The sequence below is a fragment of the Chiloscyllium plagiosum genome, chromosome 25, assembly GCF_004010195.1.
Source record: "Chiloscyllium plagiosum isolate BGI_BamShark_2017 chromosome 25, ASM401019v2, whole genome shotgun sequence".
Lineage (NCBI taxonomy): Eukaryota > Metazoa > Chordata > Chondrichthyes > Orectolobiformes > Hemiscylliidae > Chiloscyllium > Chiloscyllium plagiosum.
The window spans coordinates 52,305,742-52,328,672 of NC_057734.1; the positions used below are offsets into that span (position 1 = coordinate 52,305,742).

At 42.8% G+C, this 22,931-nt stretch overlaps 1 protein-coding gene across 6 annotated transcripts in view; it reads left to right on the forward strand.

Annotated features, from left to right (window-relative positions):
* The window catches only part of med15 (mediator complex subunit 15), a 160,106-nt gene that overhangs the window by 24,086 nt on the left and 113,089 nt on the right, over nt 1-22,931 (forward strand). For 3 of the 6 annotated variants that reach the window (XM_043716201.1, XM_043716205.1, XM_043716203.1), the window contains exons 2-4: nt 5,300-5,494; nt 10,483-10,655; nt 17,234-17,449. In XM_043716201.1, the coding sequence (XP_043572136.1) occupies nt 5,300-5,494; nt 10,483-10,655; nt 17,234-17,449 (584 nt within the window). Of the gene's footprint in view, nt 1-230; nt 250-5,299; nt 5,495-6,650; nt 6,673-10,482; nt 10,656-17,233; nt 17,450-22,931 lie in introns of those variants that run through there. The other 3 variants (XM_043716204.1, XM_043716202.1, XM_043716206.1) reach the window with 3 other exon arrangements.

The window sequence follows — 22,931 nt, forward strand, 5'->3', positions numbered from 1 at the left end:
ACACATCTATCCTGGGACAGGCTAAGCAAAGACATGCCAGAGAATTCCTGGAGGCTTGGCACTCCAACCATAACGCCATAAACAAACACATAGATCTAGATACCATCTATCAACCCCTCAGAAAACGAACAGGAAATGACATCACCACAAACCCCAGGAACCCCATCCAGGAGAAAGATATAAAAAGAAAGCAGGAGACAACAGCTTCACTTCACTTGGAGGTCGCCACTGATGATGTTACCTAGCCAGGTAATGAAATGTCTGGATATCAAACCTACACCCTAAACCTCAACCTGAGCTACAAACCTTGCAAAAAAGGTTAGCAATATAGTAACACCATAAAGAAACAAACCATATAAATAGAGCAAAAAGATTAACAAATAGAGATGTGTCAAGCTGATATTGAGTTTTGGTTAGAACACACCAGGAGTGTTGTACACATTTATTATGTCCATATTACAGAAAGGACACGGCTCAGCAGAAGTTATTAAAGTTTCCAGAATTATAGGAAAGGGTCAAGAATCTAAGTTCAGGCATGGCAGATGAGGAGACAACTATGAGAAGGGGGGCAGTCAGCACCTGAGGGTGTTGTACTTAAATACATGCATAAATACCAAACAAGGTAATTGAACTTGTAGTGCAGTTTGAAATTGATGAATATGATATTGTGGGTATCATAGAGATGTGGTTGCAAGGATATCAGGCTGGGAACTAAATACTAATGAATACCCATCCTATCAAAAGGTTGGGCAGGGGATGGGATTGCCTTGTTAGTAAGAAATGAAATTAATTTGATGGTAGGTGATATAGAGTTGGAAGGCATAGAATCTGTATGGGTAGAGTTGAGAAACTACAAAGGGAAAAAGAGACCCTGATGGGAGTTATATACAGAAGAACCTCGATTATCTGAAGGACACAGACCGGGAGTATTTTGTTTGGTTAATCAAATGCTGGATAACATAAATGTAGCCAAGCATCGGGACCATGCAATCTTGTTCAGATAATCCAAAATTTGGCGAATCGAATGCTGGATATTCGAGGTTCCTCTGCACTGCCCTTCTAGCAGTAATCAGAAAATGGGGAAGAAAATAAATCAGGAAATAGAAAAGGCATGCATGAAAGGCACAATTACAGTAATTATGGGGAACTTCAATATACAGGTGGACTAAGAAAATGAGGTTTACAGCAGATCTCAAGAAAAGGAATTTGTGGAATATCTTTGAGATGGAGTGATGGAGCCCACTAGGGCACAGGCAATTCTGGATTTGATGATTTGTAATGAGCAAGACTTGATTAAGGAGTTTAATGTGAAGGAACCCATGGGGGGTAGTGATCGCATTCACCCTGCCATTTGAGAGGGAGAAGCTGGATCCAATATAAAGATTTTACAATTGAGTAAAGATAATTACAAAGACATGAGGAAGGAGATGGCTAGAGTTGATTGGAAGGGAATCCTAGCAGGGAAGACAGTGGAGAGTAATGGCTGGAGTCTCTGGGGTTAATTCAGAAGGCACAGCAGAAATTCATCCTAAGGAATAAGGTAAGGATGAGGCAACCATAGCTGACAAGGGAAGTCAGGGACAGTATAGAAGCAAAAGAAAAAGCATAAATGTGCTGAATATTAGTGGGAAGCCAGAGGATTGCGGAGCCTTTGAAAAGCAGTTGATAAAACCTTTGAAAACTGAAAAAGCAATTGGGGAAGGGGAGAAGATAAAATATGAGAGTAAGCTTGTTAGTGATATTAAAGTAGATTGCAAGAGTTTTTTTGAGATATCTTAAAGGTTAGAGAAGGACAACAGTGGGCATTGAACCACTGGAAAATGAGGCTGGGAAAGTAATGGGAAAACAAAGAAATAGTGGAGGAACTGAATAGGTATTTTGGCGTACAGTGGAAGACACCAGCAGCATAACAGAAGTTCAAGAGAATCAGGGGTACAGGTGAGTGTAGTGACCATCCCTAAGGAGAAGGTGTTGGGGGAAGCTGAAAGGTCTGAAGGCAGATAAATCACCCAGATCAGATTGTCTACACCCTGGGGTTCTTAAGGAGATAGTTATGGAAATTAAAGAGGTATTGGGGTGATGATCTATAAGAAATCACTGGACTCAAGGAGGGTCCAGAGGACTGGAAAATGGCTAACTTAACATCCTGTTTAAGAAGAGAGGGAGGTAGAAGATAGGAGACCATAGGCCAGTTAGGCTGATCATTGTCATTGGTGAGATTTTAGAGTCCATTATTAAGGATGAGAGTGTAAAGTGCTTGGAAGTGCATAGTAAAATAGGGCTTCATCAAGGGCAGGTCATGTCTGACAAATCTTTAGAATTCTTAGAGGAGGTAACAAACAAGTTAGAGAAAGGAGAGCCAGTGGACATGATCCGTTTCAATTTCCAGAAGGCCTTTGACAAAATGCTCCACAGAATGCTGCTAAATAGGATAAGAGCCCATGGTGTTAGGGGCAAGATATTGGGTTAGATGGAGGATTGGCTGACTGACAGAAAGCAGACAGTAAGGATAATGGGGTGTTTTTCATGATGACAGCTGGTGGCACGCGGAGTTCTGCAGGGGTCATTGTTGGGACCAAAGCTATTCGGTAGTGATCTGGATGAAGGAACTAAGGGCATTGTTTCTATGATTGCAGATAACACAGAGATAGGTGGAGGGATAGCTGGGAGCTGCATGAGGACATGGATAGCCTAGGAAAGTGGGCATATAAATGGCAGGTGGAATACATTGTAGATGGAAATGTGTTGCTGGAAAAGCACAGCAGGTCAGGCAGCATCTAGGGAACAGGAGAATCGACGTTTCGGGCATTAGCCCTTCTTCAGCCCTGAAGAAGGGCTAATGCCCGAAACGTCGATTCTCCTGTTCCCTAGATGCTGCCTGACCTGCTGCGCTTTTCCAGCAACACATTTCCATCTCTGATCTCCAGCATCTGCAGACCTCACTTTCTCCTCAAGGAATACATTGTAGGAAGGTGTAAGTTTATGCACTTTGATGGGAAGAGTAGAGGTACAGACTGTTCTAAGCAAGGAAAGGCTTCAGAAAACTGAAGCACAAAGCCTTAAGAGTCCTAGTTTAGGATTTCGTTTTAGGTTAACATGCGAGGTTCAGTTGGCAGCGTAGAAAGCAAATGCAGTGTCAACATTCATTTTGAGATGGCTGGAATGCAAGAGAAGCGATGCACTGCTGAGGCTGTATAAGGCTGTGGTCAGAAAGTGTTTGGGATATTGTGAGCAGTTTTGGGCCCTGTATCTAAGGAAGGGTGTACTGGTGTGGTAGTTTACAAGAAAGATCCTTGGGATGAAGGGCTTGTCATATGAGCAGCAATTGAGGACTTTGGATCTGTTCTTGATGGAGTTTAGAAGGATGAGGGGGTATCTTTTTGAAGGTTAGAGGCCTTGATAGAGTTGACATGGAGAAGTTGTTTCCACTGTTAGGAGAGACTAGAACCGGAGGGCAGAGCCTCAGAGTAAGGCACAACCCTTCAGAACGGAGATGAGGAAGAATTTCTTAAGCCAGAGAATGATTATTCTGTGGAACTTATTGTTGAGATAGATAGGTTCTTGATTGATAATACAAGCAAGGATAATGGGAGAAGGCAGGAAAATGGGGTTGAGAAACATATCAGCCATGATCAAATTGCAGAGCAGACTGTAATTGCTGATTCCAGATTATGGTCTTACAGTTATAAAGGCACTGGAAAAAGGTTGAATAAGATTGGTTTTTTTACACAGAGACTGGTGCGTGAAATACACTTCTAGCAATGGTAGTGGAGTCAGAGACATTAGGGCTGAAAATATGTTGCTGTAAAAGCGCAGCAGGTCAGGCAGCATCCAAGGAACAGGAGAATCGACGTTTCGGGCATAAGCCCTTCTTCATTTCCAGCAACACATTTTCAGCTCTGATCTCCAGCATCTGCAGCCCTCACTTTCTCTCAGAGACATTAGGGACATTTTATAAAGATGATATGAGGGCTTAGTTGTATTTTACGGGCATGGCTGAGTGGATTGTAGTTCATTCTCTCTAGAAGTCTGAGGATCAACTGAATGGAGATTTTTAAAATTATGAGGGATAAGATAGATGTAAAGAAGAATTTTCCATTTGTGGGGAAATCAAAATCCAATTTGTATTCAAAGAATGATGAGACGATAGAACTTTCTATTTACAAGCCATAATTAAGGTGAATAGCATTGATGAATTTAAGAGGAAGCATAATTATTTCATACTGGGAGAAGGAGATGTTTTAATCCGGTTTAATGAAGAATGGAAGGAGGTTTGTATGGAGCTTGACACAAACCAAATAAACAACTGAAAACCTGAAAGAAAATCAGAAATTGCTGGGAAAACTCAGCAGGTCTGGCAGCATCTGGGCAGTGAAAGCAGAATTAATATTTTGAGTCCAAAGACACCTCTTAAGAGCATGACCACAATCCTTTTGAAAAAGCGTCACTGGACTCAAAACATTAACTCTGCTTCTCTCCACAGCTGTAGACCTACTCAATTTCTCCAGCAATTTCTGTTTTTGTATGGAGCTTGTGCTGTCATAGAATAATCAGGCTTAATTGTGCTTAAATGTTTGTGCTGTAAATTCTATGTGATATAACTTTAATATAAAAGCAAGAAGTTATTTCCCAGAGTGGGGGACTCAATTACTAGGGGTCACGGGTTCAAGGTGAGAGGGGAAAAGTTTCAGGGAGATGTGCGTGGAAAGTTCTTTATGCAGAGGGTGGTGGGTGCCTGGAGTGCATTGTCAGCAGAGGTGGTAGAGGCGGGCATGATGGCTTCATTTAAGATGTATCTAAACAGATGTATGAGGGGGCAGGGCGCAGAGGGATACAGATCCTTGGAAAATAGGTGACAGGCTTAGGTTGAGGATCTGAATCGGCGCAGGCTTGGAGAGCCGAAGGGCCTGTTCCTGTGCTGTAATTTTCTTTGTTCATGGGTGGATAGAGTGAAAATGTTGGAACACATTGTAAAAATAATTGGCAAAAGAGCTAAAGGGGATATGAAGAAATTTGCAGAAGGAGTTTGATTAGAAATTATCTTGTAAACAGATTCAGTAGTAACTTTTGAAAGGAAATTGCATAATTCTTGATGGAAAAACTTTGCAGGATTGTTGTTGAAGAACAGGGATTGGGGCTCTTTGGGCATCTCTTTCAAAGAATTGGCGCTGGCACAGTGGAGCCAAATGGCTGCTTTCTGTGCATTGTGATTCTTTGATTTACCTGATCTTTATTTGGGCATCTGCTTTTCATTAAAGAATTTAACAGAAGTTTTCTTTTCTGTTTCCCTCCCTCCTAGATCCAATGAACGCTTTGCAGAACTTGCAAGGTGGCCCTACGGGGAGCTCGAGTGGGATGATGGCCACTCGTACCCCCGGAGTGGCAGGTCTGGGACAGTTGAATCAGTCAATGTCACATCCTGGACAGCCTCAGCCGGGTACGTCTGGAATGGTGCCTCACATGCCTGGCTTCCCGCCAAGCACGCAGCAGCAGTGTGAGTAGGATACAGAAGTTGCAAAGTCCTGAAGTAGGCTGCACCTGTTTTATGGCAGTCACTGTCTCAATGTCTTTTTTTGGGCGCTTTTCTTGCTAGACTATGCTGCTTGGCTTGAGTATTCCCTATCGCATTTCCAACGCCCCTCCCCCAAGTCCCTCCTCCCTACCTTTTATCTTAGCCTGCTGGACACACTTTCCTCATTCCTGAAGAAGGGTTTATGCCCGAAACGTCGATTCTCCTGTTCCTTGGATGCTGCCTGACCTGCTGCGCTTTTCCAGCAACACATTTTCAGCTCTGATCTCCAGCATCTGCAGTCCTCACTTTCTCCTTGAGTATTCCCTATACATGATACTCCAGTTCCTTACACGGTTGCTTGGTAGCTATGTCTGGTTCTTGTCTGGGATGGGATGGGGAAGTGGGAGGTGGAGAAAGATAGGCTGTGGTGTGGAGAATGTAACTTTGGAGGTGTCTGTTTCTTGGCTAGGAACTGCAACACAATAGTCTACTCAATAGGAAGGCTTGTAGAATAGTGTCTATGTTATATGGTTACTAAAATATACAGCTCCCTATTTGGGCTTTTCATTACCCTGAAGGGAGAGGAATCAAGTCCCCTGACTCTGAGAGATCCCAACTAGTGTTACCAAGATGTTCAAATTGCTTTGCTTTTATTGTTATTTAGGCCAAACTTCATCAATAAATGTAAAACTTATTTGTTATGAATAAACTGGGTCTTTAACAAGTGAGAACGTGGATTATTAGCTGCAACAAAATGCCACTGCAGATAACCATATTTAGCTTCCTACTGTTGTACTATTTAAAGCTCCAGTAATCAGCTCTTTCTGCCTCTCACCCATCCTACCGCATTTTCAGTCATAGATCTTTGGCTACACTACATTAAACGCATTGACCCTTTATGTTACCTCATTAAAAAAACTCAAATCATGCTAGCTTCATACAATTTGTCTTTATCAGATCCATTTTTTCTATAATTAATCCATCCTTTTCCAAGTAACTGTTATTTTGTCTCAGGTTATTATTCCTAAAAGCTTGCCCACTACTGAAATTAAATTGACTGGTCTGTTATTTGTGTCTACATCATTCTTGAACAAGGATGTAACATTTGTAATTCTCCAGCTATCTGGTACTAACCCTGCATCTCAGAAGAATTATGACAGGTAATTCCACAAATTTCACTCTTGCTTTACTCAGAATTTTGGGATGCATCCCATTTGGTCCCAGAAGCTTGCTAGTTTAAATATAATCTTTTAATGTTTTCATTTCCCATAAAAGATTGCTGGGCTCTCTGATATTAGTCTGTCCTGACCAGTTTTGTACCTCATGCTTTATTTTTACATCTCGTATATTTTCTTATTTTCTACTGAACTTTTTATGTTCAGCCTGGTTCTCACTTTCCTTATCAACCTGAATCTGTCATAGTTGCTCTTTTTCTACTTCTCTGTCATGATTTTCATCCAGGTAGCTCTGGATTTGGCTGCCTAGCAATCACCTTGATGAGCCTCCTGGCCTGAGCTTCTACCTTGACTGTACCTGAATCTTCTCTTTTTAGGCAGCCTGGGTCATACCATTCTGGTCTTTAGGCTATACCTCATCTGTATTGGGATAATTAAAGTCCCCCTTTATTACTATAGTATTTGCACCTTTGTGTAATTTCGCTGCAAATGTAATGCCATATATCATTTCCAGTTTATTAGTTACCTGTCGAATTATCCCAGTAGTGTGTTGACACCTCTGTTGTATGTCATGTCTTGCCACTTGACCCCTCTCACAAGGATTATCATATTCTCCTTAATCATTACGAGTGTCCTTCCTTTCCTTTCTTGCCCTGCATTTCCTGAATGCCTTGAGACAGTTATTGTGATCACATCCTTTTAAGATTGTTCGCCCATTGGTGTTGAGATTTCTTGTGGTCTCCATTCACTTACAAATAGGTGTTTACTAGATCATTTCTTGTTTTTGTGTAAGCAAAACATTGTGCGTTTTGCTGGCACAAAATAAAATGGGAAACGTGGCCCAAACACGGAATTTAAAGATAATATAAGATCCAAGGAAGGGGGATACAAAATAGGCAAATAACAGTAGACCTGCGGTTTGGAAGCAGCTTAGATTTCAGCAAAGGAGTGCAAAGGGATTCATTTGGGGAGGTGAAGGTGGAAGGCATTGGGAGAGTACAATACAAGAGTAAACTTGCAGGAAACATACAAACTGATTGTAAAAGCTTCTCTAACTATGCAAGGTGAAAAAGATTAAGACAAATGTAAATCCTTTATATTCAGTAACAGGACAAGTTTAATTGGGAACAAAAAGAATGGCAGATCAATTAAATACATATTTTTGTTCTGTCTTGACAAATACGAGACCAAAAATATTGAAGCACGCAGGGCCTGATGAGAGGGAGGAACTGAAGGAAATCAATATTACTAGAGGAATGGGGTTGGGGAAATTGATGGTATTGAAGACTGAGAAATCCCCAGGGCCTGTTAGTTTACTTCCCAGAATATTTAAGGAAGTGATCCTAGAAATGTTGCATGCATTGGTGGTCATCTGAGAATTTTTTAGACTCTGGAGCAGTCTTGGAGGGTAGCTCGTGTACCCCACCATTTAAAAAGGAAGTAGAGTGAAAATGAAATTATAGGCTGATTAGCCTGACAGCGTGAGTGGGGAAATGCCAGAGACTGTTAGAAGAACTTGAGAGCAGAGCACTTGGAAAACAGCACCAGAATTAGAAAGAGTGGGAGTGAGTTTGCGTGGACTTTCCATATGCTTTCAATAAAGTCCCACATAAGAGATTAGCATGCAAAACAGAAGTGCATGGGTTAGTGTCCTGACATGGATAGAAAACTTGTTAGCAAACAGGAAACAAATAGTAGGAATAAATGGGTATTTTTCCAAGTAACAGGCAGTGCCTTGTGGGGTACCATGGTGATCAATGCTTGGACTCCAGCTATTCATAATATAAATGATTTAGAAGAAGGAACTAAATAGAATATATTCAAGTTTGCAGATGACACAAAGCTGAGTGGAAGGGTGAGCTGGGAGGAGGATTCAGAAATGCTTCATTGTGGTTAGGATGAGCTCAGTGAGTGCAAACGTATCGCAGATGACATCTAAGGTGAATAAATGTGAGGTTGTCCACCTTGGTGGCAAAAACAAGAAGGCAGATCATTATCTGATTGGTGATAGATTGGGAAAGGGGGAGGTGCAATGAGACCTGGGTGTTCTTGTACACCAGTCACTGAAAATAAGCACACAAGTGTGGCAGGCAGTGAAGAAGACAAATGGTATGTTGGCCTTCATAGTGAGAAGATTTAAATACAAGAACGGGGATATCTTGTTGCAATTGTACAGGGCTTTGGTGAGACCACACCTGGAGTATTATGTGCAGTTTGGTCTTCTTATCTGAGGAAGAATGTTCTGGCTCTGGAGGGAGTGCAATGAAGGTTTACCAGACTGATTCCTGGGATGGCAGGACTGCATATGAAGAGATACTCAATTGGCTAGGGTTGTATTCACTGAAGTTTGGAAGAATTAGAGAAGATCTACGAGAAACGGATAAAATTCTAACAGGACGAGACAAGTTAAACACAGGAAGGATGTCCCAAATGACAGGGCAGTCCATAACTAAGAATCCCAGTTTAAGGATAAGGGGTAGGCCATTTAGGACTGAGATGAGAAATGTCTTCATCCAGAGTGTGGTGAGACACATGGGAGCTACTTAGCTTCAAGCTTATAATGTTTATATTATGCAGAGACTTCCCTTCATTACACTGGAAGGACTAAACAAGTAGGAGTTTGTTACTTGACTATTGCCATTCAGTATGCTCACTGTTCACCTCTGACCTCGACTCCACATCGCCACCCAACTCCCATATCCTTCGATTCCCTTAAATTCCAGGAATTTATCAGTCTCCCGTCAGAACATACTCATCCATTGGGCATCCACAGCCCTCTGCAGTAGAGAATTTGAAGACTCACAACCTTCTCAAGAAAAATATTTATCTTCATTACAGTCCTAAATGGCTGATTATTTACCCTCGGACTAGTTTTTTTTTAGATTACATTAGATTAGATTAGATTACTTACAGTGTGGAAACAGGCCCTTCGGCCCAACAAGTCCACACCGACCCGCCGAAGCGCAACCCACCCATACCCCTACATTTACCCCTTTAACCTAACGGGCAATTTAGCATGGCCAATTCACCTGACCCGCACATCTTTGGAATGTGGGAGGAAACCGGAGCACCCGGAGGAAACCCACGCAGACACGGGGAGAATGTGAAAACTCCACACAGTCAGTTGCCTGAGTCGGGAATTGAACCCGGGTCTCTGGCGCTGTGAGGCAGCAGTGCTAACCACTGTGCCACCGTGCCACCCAAAAGTTTTGATGTCTCCTTCCAGACTGTTGATGTATTGGATACCACAGTGGTGCCGAAGAAGATTCAGCACAAGGGAGATGGATTTTTAGGATAATGTGGGTAACAGGCAAGCCTTGATTGCTCGTTGGAGTTCCCTTGGCTTAGTCATAGTTATTTTTACTGAGTGACTGGTGAAGCACTCAAATCTGTTGCACTTTTGAACTGGAGTCATAGGTACAAAGAACCATTTAGCACAGTTTGCAATTTTCAGTGCCTGTTGCATTTACATCACCTAATATTGTCCACTATGTACCTCACTGTGTTTAGTGGAATGAACACAGGTCACTCTGTTATGTGAATGACCAACTTTACACCTTTGAGATTGTTAAATACTGAATTTGTAAAACCAGTTCAATATACAATACTCACGTACAGTACATGGAATTTTCATGAGCCACCGGAATGCTGTGCCTTGTTGGATTCCATCCCCATGACCTCTTGTGTGAGATACACTTTGCTTCAGTGAAGGACCAGTTGGATCCAGGTCGAAGCTCACACTTTGAGTGAGGGGGTTAAAGTTAACAGTGTTCTTTTATTAATCCAATCCTGCAGCCCAATTACAGATGCAGCAGATTGCCCAGCAGCAGCAGCAGCAGCAACAGCAACAGCAGCAACAGTTCCAGGCCCAACAAGTCGTGCAGCAGCAACAGCAACAGCAACAACAGTTCCAGGCACAGCAGCAGCAGATGATGAAACTTCAGATGCAGCAGCAGCAACAGCAGCAGGTAACAGGACTGGCTTATACCTGAATTGAATCCTGAATGCAAGTTGTAAACTACTTTATCACTTGCTATCATCAAAGTTTATCTCCTCTACCCTCCTGTTCCAAAGTTACTGAGACATCTGAGCTTCAGTGGACATGAACCTTCTATGATTTGCAGCAGGCTATTTGAACATGTGAATCACTGTAGCCCAACTTATTGACTGAGTACGTGCATTTATCACCAAGTAAACTAAATACTGGGAGCGGCCAATCTGCCTGGCTTCTCGAACTCCTGACTCCACAACACCAACTGCATCCCTAGAATCCCTACTACCACCTCAAACAATTAACTCAACACACCCAGCATATAAGCTACCGTCTTATGAGCTGTATTGATCATCTCGCAGTAACTCATCAGGGTAGCTGCCAGTCTTTCTGCTAAAGCAGTCGGCTTTGTATTGGGCAGGAGCCCACACTGATTTGATGAGATCTTGCCATCCTCTCATTTTTTAGAGAAATCCTGCTTCATTCACTTGATTAAAGTTGGGATTAGTAGCTATGGTTAACAAGAGAATCCTTTAGTTGTTTTAAATCTGAAGTTATGCTCCCCATTAGGATACTCATTGCAAAGTAACTATATTATCAAGAGCATTGCCAAAAATAATTTAGTAGAAAAGCAAAGTTAATGAAGATGCTGGTAATCTGTTTTGAAAATTGAGCATGTTCGAAATATGTGGAGTCGTACAGATGCACAGCACGGAAACAGACCCGTCAGTCCAACTCGTCCATGCTGACCAGATATCCCAACCTAATCTAGTCCCATTTGCCAGCACTTGGCCCATATCCTTCTAAACCCTTCCTATTCATATACCCATCCTTTTAAATGTTGTAATTGTACCAGCCTCCACCACTTCCTCTGGCAGCTCATTCCATACACTCACCACCCTGTGAGTGAAAAGCTGCCCCTTAGGTCTCTACATTATCTTTACCCAGAGAACAGCCAGGGAATTCCTAGAGGCATGGCACTCATCCACAGATTCTATCAACAAACACATCGACCTGGACCCAATATACCGGCCACTGCAGCGGACAGCTGGAACTGACAACCGGAAGCGGCAGAGACAAGCCACTATAAATGCCGGAGGAAACATCACAGAAGCCCTTCACAGGAGGCTCCCAAGCACTGAGGATGTCACCTAGACGGGGGACAAAACGTCTGCAACACAAATTCCCAGCTCGGCGAACAGAACCATAACATTATCTTTCCCCTCTCCCCCTAAACGTACACCCTCTAGTTTTAAACTCCCCAATCCCATGGAAAATACTTTGTCTATTTATCCTATCCATGCCCCATATGATTTTATAAACCTCTATAAGGTCACCTCTCAATCTCCAGCACTCCAGGGAAAACAGCCCCACCCTATTCAGCCTCTCCCTATAGCTCAAATCCTCCTACCCTGGCAACATCCTTGTAAATCTTTTCTGAACCCTTTCAAGTTTCACAACATCCTTCTGATAGGGAGGAGACCAAAATTGCACACAGTAGGTCAAAAGTGGCCTAACCTACGACCTGCCCAGCCTCAACATGACCTCCCAACTACTGTACTCAATACTCTGACCAATAAAGGAAAGCATACCAAATGCTGCCTTCATTATTCTATTTACCTGTGACTCTACCTTCAAGGAGCTATGAACCTGCACTCCAAGGTGTGTCTGTTCACCAACATTCCCTAGGACCTTACCATTAAGTGTATAAGTCCTGCTAAGATTTGCTTTCCTAACATACAGCACCTCTCATTTATTTTAATTAAACTCCATCTGCCACTCTTCAGCCCATTGGCCCATCTGATCAAGATTCCATTGTAATCTGAGGTAACATTTTTCACTGTCCACTACACCTACAATTTTGATGTCATCTGCAAAGTTACTAATTATAACTGCTATGTTCACATCCAAATCATTTATATAAATGAGGAAAAGTAGTGGACCCAGCTCCGATCCTTGTGGCACTCCACTTGTCACAGGCCTCCGGTCTGAAAAACAGCCCTCCACCCACCACCCTCTGTTTTCTACCTTTGAGCCAGTTCTGTATCCAAATGGTTAGTTATCCCTGTGTTCCATGAGATCTAACCTTGATCACCAGTCTCCCGTGGGGAACCTTGTCAAACTCATTACTGAAGTCCATATTTATCACGTCCATCACTCTGCCGTCATCAATCCTCTTTGTTATTTCTTCAAAAAACTCAATTAGGTTTGTGAGACATGATTTCCACGCACAAAGCTATGCTGACTATCCTAATCAGTCCTTGCCTTTCTAAATACATGTACATCCTGTCCCACAGGATTCCCTCCAACAACTCGCCCACCACTGACATAAGGCTCACTGATCTATGGTTCCCTGGCTTGTCCTTACCACTTTTTGTAAACAGTGGCACCACGTTAGCCAACCTCCAGTCTTCCAGCACCTCACCTGTGACTATCGATACAAATATCTCAGCAAGAGGCCTAGCAATCATTTTCCTAGCTTCCCACAGAGTTCTAGGGTACATCTGATCAAGTCCTGGGGATTTATCCACCTTTATGCGTTTTAAGACATTCAGTACTTCCTCCTCTGTAATATGGACATTTCTCAAGATGTCACCATCCATTTCCCTCCATTCTATATCTTCCATATCCTTCTCCACAGTAAACACTGATACAAATTACTCGTTTAGTATCTGCCCCATCTCCTGCAGCTCCACACAAAGGTCATCTTGCTTATCTTTTAGGGGTCCTATTCTCTTCCTAGTTACCTTTTTGTCCTTAATGTATTTGTAAAAACCCTTTGGATTCTCGTTAACTCTATTTGCCAGAGCTATTTCATGTCTCCTTTTTGCCCTCCTGATTTCCCTCTTAAGTATATTCCTACTGCCTTTATACTGTTCGAAAGATTCACTTGTCTATCTTGTCTATATCTGACATGTTAGATTAGATTCCCTACAGTGTGGAAACAGGCCCTTCGGCCCAACAACTTCACACCGACCCTCCGAAGAGTAACCCACCCAGACCCATTTCCCTCTGATTAATGTACCTAACACTATGGGCAATTTAACATGGCCAATTCACCTGAACTGCACATCTTTGGACTGTGGGAGGAAACTGGAGCACCCGGAGGAAACCCACGCAGACACGGGAGACACAGGCAGTCACCTGAGGCTGGAATTGAACCTGGTACCCTGGTGCTGCGAGGCAGCAGTGCTAACCACTGAGCCACTATGCTGCCCCTTTTTCTCTACTAAACCTTCAATTTCTCTAGTCATCCAGCATTCCCTATACCTAAGTCTTTCCTTTCACCCTAACAGGAGTATACTGTCTCTGGATTCTAATTATCTCATTTCTGAAGGCTTCCCATTTTCCAGCCGTCCCTTTACCTGTGAACACCTACCCCAATCAGCTTTTAAAAGTTCTTGCCTAATACCATCAAAATTAGCCTTCCTCCAATTTAGAACTTCAATTTTTAGATCTGGTGCATCCTTTTCCATTACGATTTAAAACTAATAGAATTAGCTGGCCCCAAAGTGCTCCCCCACTGACACCTCAGTCACCTGTCCTACCTCATTTCCCAAGAGTTTATCAAGTTTTGCACCTTCTGTAGTCGGTACATCTGTATACTGAATCAGAAAATTTTCTTGTACACAGTTAACAAATTCCTCTCCATGTAAACCCTTAACACTATGGCAGTTCCAGTCTATGTTTGAATGTTAAAATCCCCACCCTATTATTCTTACAGATAACTGAAATCTCCTTACAAATTTGTTTCTCAATTTCCCACTGATTATTAGAGGGTCTATAATGCAATCCCAATAATGTGATCATCCCTTTCTTATTTCTTAGTTCAACCCAAATAACTTCACTAGATGTATTCCCAGGAATATCCTCCCTCAGTACAGCTGTCATGCAATCCCTTATCAAAAACATCACTCTCACCTCCTCTCTTGCCTCCCTTTCTATCCTTCCTGTAGCATTTGTATCCTGTAACATTAAGCTGCCAGTCCTGTCTATCCTTTAGCCATGTTTCTGCAATTCCTAGGATGTCCCAGTCCTATTTTCCTAACCATGCCCTGAATTCATCTGCCTTCCCTATTAGACCTCTTGCATTGAAATAAATGCAGTTTAACTTAACAGTCTTGCCTTGTTCTTTGCTTTGTCTCTGCCTTTCGTGACTGTTTGACTCGCTTCTGTTCTCAATTGTACCAGTCTCAAATTGATCTTTCCTCACTCCCTCCCTGGGTCCCATCCTCCCGAGTAGCTCTAGCGAATCTCCCTGGCAGTATATTAGTTCCCTTCCAATTCAGGTGCAATCCATCCTTCTTGTACAGGTCACTTTTACCCCAGATGAGATTCGAGTGACCCAAAAATGCGAATCCTTCTCCCATATACCAGCTCCTCAGCCACTCATTCATCTGCTCTATCCTCCTATTTCTACCCTTACTAGCTCGTAGCACCAGAAGTAATCCAGTAACCCTCGAGGACCTCCTTTTTAAATTCCTGCCTGACTTTCTATATTGTCTCTTCAGAATCTCATCCTTTTCCCTTCTTATATCATTGGTTCCAATAAATACAATGACCTTCTGCTGGTCCCTCTCCCCTCTGTGAACATTCTGCACCATCTGTGAGATATCTTTGGTCCTGGCACCCGGGAGGCAACTTACCATTTTGATATTTCACTGCTGGCCGCAGAAACGTCTGTCTGTCCTCTGACTAGAGAGTCCCCTAACACAGTTGATTGCTTAGAACCCGACATACCCGTCATTGCATTAGAGCCAGTCTCAGTATCAGAAACTTGGCTATTCATGCTATATTCCCTTAAGAATCCATCACCCGCTACATTTTCCAAAATAGCCACAGAAGACTCCTGCACTGCCTGCCTACCTTTCCTGGAGTTAACCCGTCTATGTGACTGTATCTGCAGCTTTTCTCCCTTCCTATAACTACCATCCATCACTCCCCCTTGTTCTTGTAAACTCCTCATTGCCTGTAACTGTCCCTCCAACAGTTAGGAGGATTCGCAACCAACAACATTTATTGCAGATATAATCCTCAGTAACAAGTAAATACTCTCAAAACTCCCACATCTGACAAGAAGAGCATATCCCTCTACGAAAGGCCATTTTGCTCCTTCCAATCTGCAGACCCAGAAAATAGCACCATATCATTGCTCTACAAAATACTGCTCCAAAACAGGCTAACTTGATATTTATGGCTTATATTTTTAAAATTTAATCAAGAGACATATCTCAATAAAACATATAATCAAGAAAGAGCTCACTCTATTCACTATTGTAGATTTACAGCAAGGCTACACTTCAAATTATACACTTATCTGTTTCTGTGTGACCTCTCCGAAACATGTTCCTGCAAGATCAGTTGTGAATTTCGCTATTTACATTTTCCTAGATGCACTGCGATGTCCAGCGACACATGAATTCAAACAGCAAAGGCAGTAACTGTGCAGATTCACTGCTGTGTCACTTAGCAATGTGAGTTTCTTTCGCTCGCTCTCCTCTGACCATGGGCTGCCTATTGTCTGTCCTACTCCCTTTTAAAAGTGCCGTTGTTTTAATTTTTTTTCTCCAAAAGTTCCAAAAAAATGCAAAGGCGTATAAAACAGTAATTGCTGCTCGTAGAATTCGAGGAAATCACCTCCAACACCTAAAATACCTCAAAAAAGGAGCAGCTATTGCAGCCACAAACTTTTCCCATCCTCCATCTTGGATTACCTAGAACATTGACTTAAATTTGCGACTTGAGGAAAATTTGCTATTGGAAAAATTTCTGCAGAGAGAAGCAGACTAATTATCTTTCATCAGAACTGGAAGAGTTTGAAGGAAGAAAAGAGGCAGAAAAGCTGGAGAGAATGAGGAAGGAAATGTGATAGGGGGAAAAATAAGGCAGATTAAATGACAGATGGGATGACGGTGCAAGACCAAAGGAGAGAATAACACAACAGGTCTGTCATAATAATGGGACACAGTACCAATGGGGACAGGTCTGTCAGAACTAGGATACAGTCCTGGTGGGGACAGATATGTCAGAAACAAGGATATAGTCCTAGTGAGGACAGGTCTGTCATACACTGGGATATAGTCCTGGTGGGACAGATCTATCATACCACTGGGGTACAGTACTGGTGGGGAAAAAATGAAGACTCCAGATGCTGGAGTCAGAGTTGAAAAGTGTGGCACTGGAAAAGCACAGCAGTTCAGGCAGCATCCAAGGAGCAGGAGAGTTGACACTTCAGGCATGAGCCCTTTATCAGGAATGGTGAGGACAGTGTCACACTCTGGTATATAGTACTGGTTAGGGCATGTCTGTTTCTGTATAACATGTGTCCAGTACTGGTGGCGATGGATCTGTCATTGTGTAAAATTGGATAATGGTGCTGGTGGTAAAAAAGATAGGCCTGTCACTTGTAACACTGGGGCACAGTTGTGGATGCAACTCTGAAATGTGGTGCTGATGAATGCAGGCAGATCTGTCACTTATGTAATAATGCATTAAGTTGTCTTTTCTGAGCTTGTATAATAGCTTAATGATATTTTAATTCTCATTCTGTCACAGAGGTTGATTCAACAGCAACTACAGCAGCAGCAACAACAACAGATCCAACTCCAGCAGCTTCAACAGTTGCAGTCTCAAACACCATCTCAGCTGGTGCCTCAGTCCCAGTCTCAGCCCATGGTTACTCAGGTGCCGGGCCAGATGTCAGGCCAGGTTTCCATGTCTTCATCCTTAACACAGCAGCAGCCACCAATGAAGCTTCAACCTCTGCACCAGGTATATAGCCTGTCATTTCTAAGCAACTATCATGTTATGAACATTTCCTCAGCTAGATGGACCTTCACTGTATGCTGGATAATTTATTTACATTAGAATTTATAACAGTGGAGTGAAGTTAGTTTAGAACATTACAGTGCAGTACAGGCTCTTTAGCCTTCGATGTTGCCCTGACCTGAGGAACCAATCTGAAGCCCATCTAACCTACACTATTCCATTCTTGTCCATATGCCTATCCAATGACCATTTAAATGCCCTTAAAGTTAGCGAGTCTACTATTGTTGCAGGCAGTGCCCCTACTACTCTTTGAGTAAAGAAACTACCTCTGACATCTGAACTATATCTATCACCCCTCAATTTAACGCTATGTCCCCTCGAGCCAGCTATTACCACCCTGTTACTCTCGCTCCTATCCAGAATTACCTTTGCTATCCTTTCCTCTACATCTCTGGAACTATTTGGCGGCCTTTAGAAAACTCCCAACAAGATGATTTCTTTCCTTTTTCTAACCTCAGCCCATACAATCTCAGTAGAGAAGTCCTCAAACATCCTTTCTGCAACCGTAATATTGTCCTTGACTAACAGTGCCACATCTTCCCCTCTTTGACCGTTTCCTCTGTTCTTACTGAAACATCTAAATCCCGGAACCTGCAATAACCATTACTGTCCTTGCTCTACCCATGTCTCTGAAATGGCCACAGCACCGAAATCCCATCCCACAGCACCCACCTTATTCCAGACGCTCCTGGCATTGAAGTTGACACACTTCAAACCAGCAGCTTGCCTGGTGGTGCATTCTTGCAATCTTGAAACCTTAGTTCTGACGTCATTGCTCTTATCCTCCCGTATACTTTAACTATAATTTCGGTTCCCATCCCCCTGCTGAATTAGTTTAAACACACCTGAAGAGTATTAGTATATGCTGTGGTACTGTTCGCCGAGCTGGAAGTTTTTGTTGCAAACGTTTCGTCCCCTGTCTAGGTGACATGCTCAGTGCTTGGGAGCGTGAAGCGCTTCTGTGGTGGTTCCTCCGGCATTTATAGTGGCCTGTCCCTGCCGCTTCCGGTTGTCAGTTTCAGCTGTCCCATTAGGGCAAGCGAAAAAAAGAACAGCCAGGGAATTCCTAGAAGCTTGGCACTCATCCACAAACTCCATCAACAAACACATAGACCTGGACCCAACATACCGGCCACTACAGCGGACAGCTGAAACTGACAACCGGAAGCGGCAGGGACAGGCCACTATAAATGCCGGAGGAACCACCACAGAAGCGCTTCACGCTCCCAAGCACTGAGCATGTCACCTAGACAGGGGACGAAACGTTTGCAACAAAAACTTCCAGCTCGGCGAACAGAACCACAGCATATACTAATACTCTTCAGGTGTGTTTAAACTAATTCAGCAGGGGGATGGGAACCGAAATTATAGTTAAAGTATACGGGAGGATAAGAGCAATGACGTCAGAACTAAGGTTTCAAGATTGCAAGAATGCACCACCAGGCAAGCTGCTGGTTTGAAGTGTGTCAACTTCAATGCCAGGAGCGTCTGGAATAAGGTGGGTGAACTTGCAGAATGGGATTTCGGTGCTGTGGCCATTTCAGAGACATGGGTAGAGCAAGGACAGTAATGGTTATTGCAGGTTCCGGGATTTAGATGTTTCAGTAAGAACAGAGGAAACGGTCAAAGAGGGGAAGATGTGGCACTGTTAGTCAAGGACAATATTACGGTTGCAGAAAGGATGTTTGAGGACTTCTCTACTGAGATTGTATGGGCTGAGGTTAGAAAAAGGAAAGAGTAGCCAAGTGTTCAACTCCTCTCTCTCCCTATTCTTCGCCTCACTAGCATGTGGCACAAGCAACAAGCCAGAGATAACAATTCTGTTTGTTCTCACTCTAAGTTTCCACCCTAGCTCCCTGAATTTCTGCCTTAAATCCCCATCTCTCTTCCTACCTATGTCGTTGGTGCCTATGTGGACCACGACGTGGGGCTGCTCCCCCTACCCCTCAAGGATCCCGAAAACACCATCAGAGACATCACGAACCCCGGCACCTGGGAGGCGACACACCAACCGTGAGTGTCTCTCGTTCCCACAGAACCTCCTGTCTGTCCCCGTAACTATGGAGTCCCCAATGACTAATGCACTGTCCTCTTCCCCCTTCCCTTCTGAGCAATAGAGATAGACTGTTGTGTCACAGACCTGTACCCTGTGCCTTACCCCGGTAAGTCAGCCCGCACAACAGTATCCAAAACAATATACTTGTTGATGAGGGAAATGGCCGCAAAAGATCCCTGCACTGCCTGCCAGTTCCCTTTCCATCCCCTGACAGTAACCCATCTACCTTCTTCTTTTACCAGAGGTGTGACTACCTCCCTGTAACTCCTCTCAATAGCCCCCTCCACCTCCTGAATGTTCCGAAGTTCATCCAGCTCCAGCTCTAGTTCTCTAGTGCAGTTTTCGAAGAGCTGGAGTTGGGTGCACTTCTCACAGATGCAGTCTGCAGGGGTGCTGCTGTTGACTCTTACCTCCCACATTCTGCAGGAGGAGCATTCAACTGTCCTAACCTCCATTCCCATTATTCTAAATTCCCAACGAGACTACTGAGAAACTAAACAAAAAAATCACCAGAAAGCGGTATGCCAGACTGCCACAGGAAACTAGTAATGAATCAGGATTCAGCATGCTCAAAAATAAATGTAAATGAAGAAAATAATTGCAGTATAGAGTGACAAGTTCCCAGGGTCAAATGGTTTTCAGGTGGGTTCGAAAGGAAGTAAGTGAGAATATTGCAGATACCCGAGCTCTCACCTTCCAAAGTTCTCTTGGTTCACGAGCCCTTGTTTGCATTGGGAAAGTGCATAGGTTACTCCAGTATTTAAGAAAACTGAGAGAGAGAAGCCAGGGAATTAAACACCAGTTCCCCTAACATCTGTTAGGTGACCCTAATTAATAATAGATTGACTGAACATCTCAAAACTTATTGGCTAGTCAAAGACAACCCTGTGCATTAATACAGACCAGGTTGTGTCTGATAAATATGACTGAATGTTTTTGAAGGCGTGACTAAAGTAGTGATCAGAAGAATGTCTGTGGATGATGTTTATACAGACTTTTAGCAACGCATTTTTATAGAGCCCCTCATAAAAGATTGTAACAAAAGTTAAAGCTCAAGCAATTGAAGGGAAATTAATGTCTTGGTTTGGGATTTGGCTGAATAGTGAAGACAGAGAGTTGGGATACTGGATTGTGGTACCCCAAAAGGGTCTTTGATTGGGGCACAACAACTCAACATATTTATGATGATGAGATAGCAAGCCACATGCCCAAATATGACAATGACGCAAAGATGTAAGCACAAATTTAGAGTGATTGGTAGAAGATTTAAAGGGTACTTAAGGACAAGTGTTTTCACTCAGAGAGTTTTCAGTGTCCAGAATTCATTCACAGTCTGGAGGTTCAGGTAGAAACTTTCAACTTATATAAAAGAACATGGATATGAGCTGAGATGTTGCAAGGAGCTAGGCAGCGACATTAGAATAGACAGCTAGTTTATGCAGCCAGCATAGGCACGTTGACCTCTTTGTTGTTTTGGTGGTTTTGTAAATGATGAAAGCATAAGACTATAAATAGTTACGGATAGCTTAAAGAATGTGGCAAATAGATTTTGATCTAGCTAAATATGAAGTCCAAAAGTCCAAGCTAAAAAGTTAAGAACTGGGTATTTTATAAATTGTGAAACCTGCTAACATGAGTAACCCCAAGAGAATCGGGGATCCAGTTCCAGAGATTATCATGTACTATATAGGCTTTTACATCTAAAGGACTAGAATGCAGTAACTACACAAAGCCCTGGCTAGACCACAGCTGGGAGTAGTTCTTGGTATCAGAATTTAGAAAGGGAGTATTGCATAGATTTATTCAAATGATGTCTGGACCCTGTGTTAAGTTATGAGGCAAGATTGTGCTAAGTATTCTCTGTAATTTAGAAGGTTAAGAGATTTCTCTTCAGGGAGGCGCAAACAATATTATGCCTACCGTTTTTGTGTTGAAAAAGAAGAAATAAATGTGAGGTAGGTTGAAGGTAATAATTAATTTTTGCAGTTTGTAAATTTTTGTAAGTATCTTTACCAAAACAATTTGTCATTTGGTTGATGTTTTTGGAATAGATATAATTTCAGATATAAGAATCAAAGGAACACATGAGTTTTGTTTATGGTGAGCAGTTCACTGTGAGCTCCTGAGAAAGTTGCTGAGCATTGGTGAGAGTGTTGTGTGATGAGGAAGGAAGGTCAGGATCTCTGAATATGCCCTTGATATTTGCTCACTTGATATTTGCTAACAGATGAAAGTCTTGGGGCAGGTTTTCTGATCCCCTGAGGTAAACAGGTAGTTCGGAAGTGTCTTGTGGCAATTCCTCTCAAACAGGTACTCAGGTTTGGGTACAGTTGAAGGGGATAGTCTCTCAAAAGAAAATATAAGAGGCAGTCAGACCCTGGGCACTAAGAATGAAACTCCTCTCAGGCAGGGTTTGACAAAATTAAAAAGAATAATTGTTATAGGAGACTCTTCTGTCAAGGGCACAGACAGGAAATTCTCTGGCAGTGAATGTGAATCTAGGAGAGCATGTTGCTTTCCTAGTGCCAAGATTAAGGATGTCTCTCAACATTTGAAGAATATTGTTAAAAGGGAGAAAGAAGCCTGCAGTTATTGTACTCATTGGTAGGAACCAATATGTACAATACTTCCAAATAAGTATAACCTGGAACTATAACCTGGTATTGTGTGTTTTTTAACATTGGTAGAAGCGATATAGTTAGGGAAAAGGTTACAGAATGATTATAAGAGGTTAGGTAGAAGATTTTAAAAATAGAACCTCAAAAGTAGTAATCTCTCAGTGCCAAGCTTGAATGAGGGAAGGAGTACAAAAATAAAGGAGATAAATCAGTGGCCGAAGAGATGGTGTAATGTTCAGGAATATTGGGATCATTGGGACCTCTTCTGGGGCAGAAAAGTGCTGATCACAAGAGATGGGTTTCACCTGAACTGAAAATGGAGCAATATCGTGGCGGTGAGATTTCTGTTAAGTGTGTCTATAAACTATTAGCGAGATGGGGTGGAGGGATCTAATAGGAGAGTAAATACAGAGGAACCTTGATCATCCAAATATCAATTATCCGAATATCGATCCATAGGCAATCTCGAGGTCCCAATATTGCATCAAGGACCTATTTCCAACACTGATCGCGTCTTTTGTTTACGGCGATTAAAAGTGAACTCGGCTCACAGAAATGCTGCCGAGAACAGTCCTGGACTGATGGGAGCCCAGGCACCCCCTCCAAATGACTCACCGCCCACCCTCTCGCCCCACACATGGAGTTGGGGGTGTGGCGGCGTTGTGGCGGGACGGGGGTGTTGTTGGACAGGGGTGCAGTGTTGGACGGAGTTTGGGGGAGGGTGGAGGGGTGAACGGGGTCAGTGTTGGAC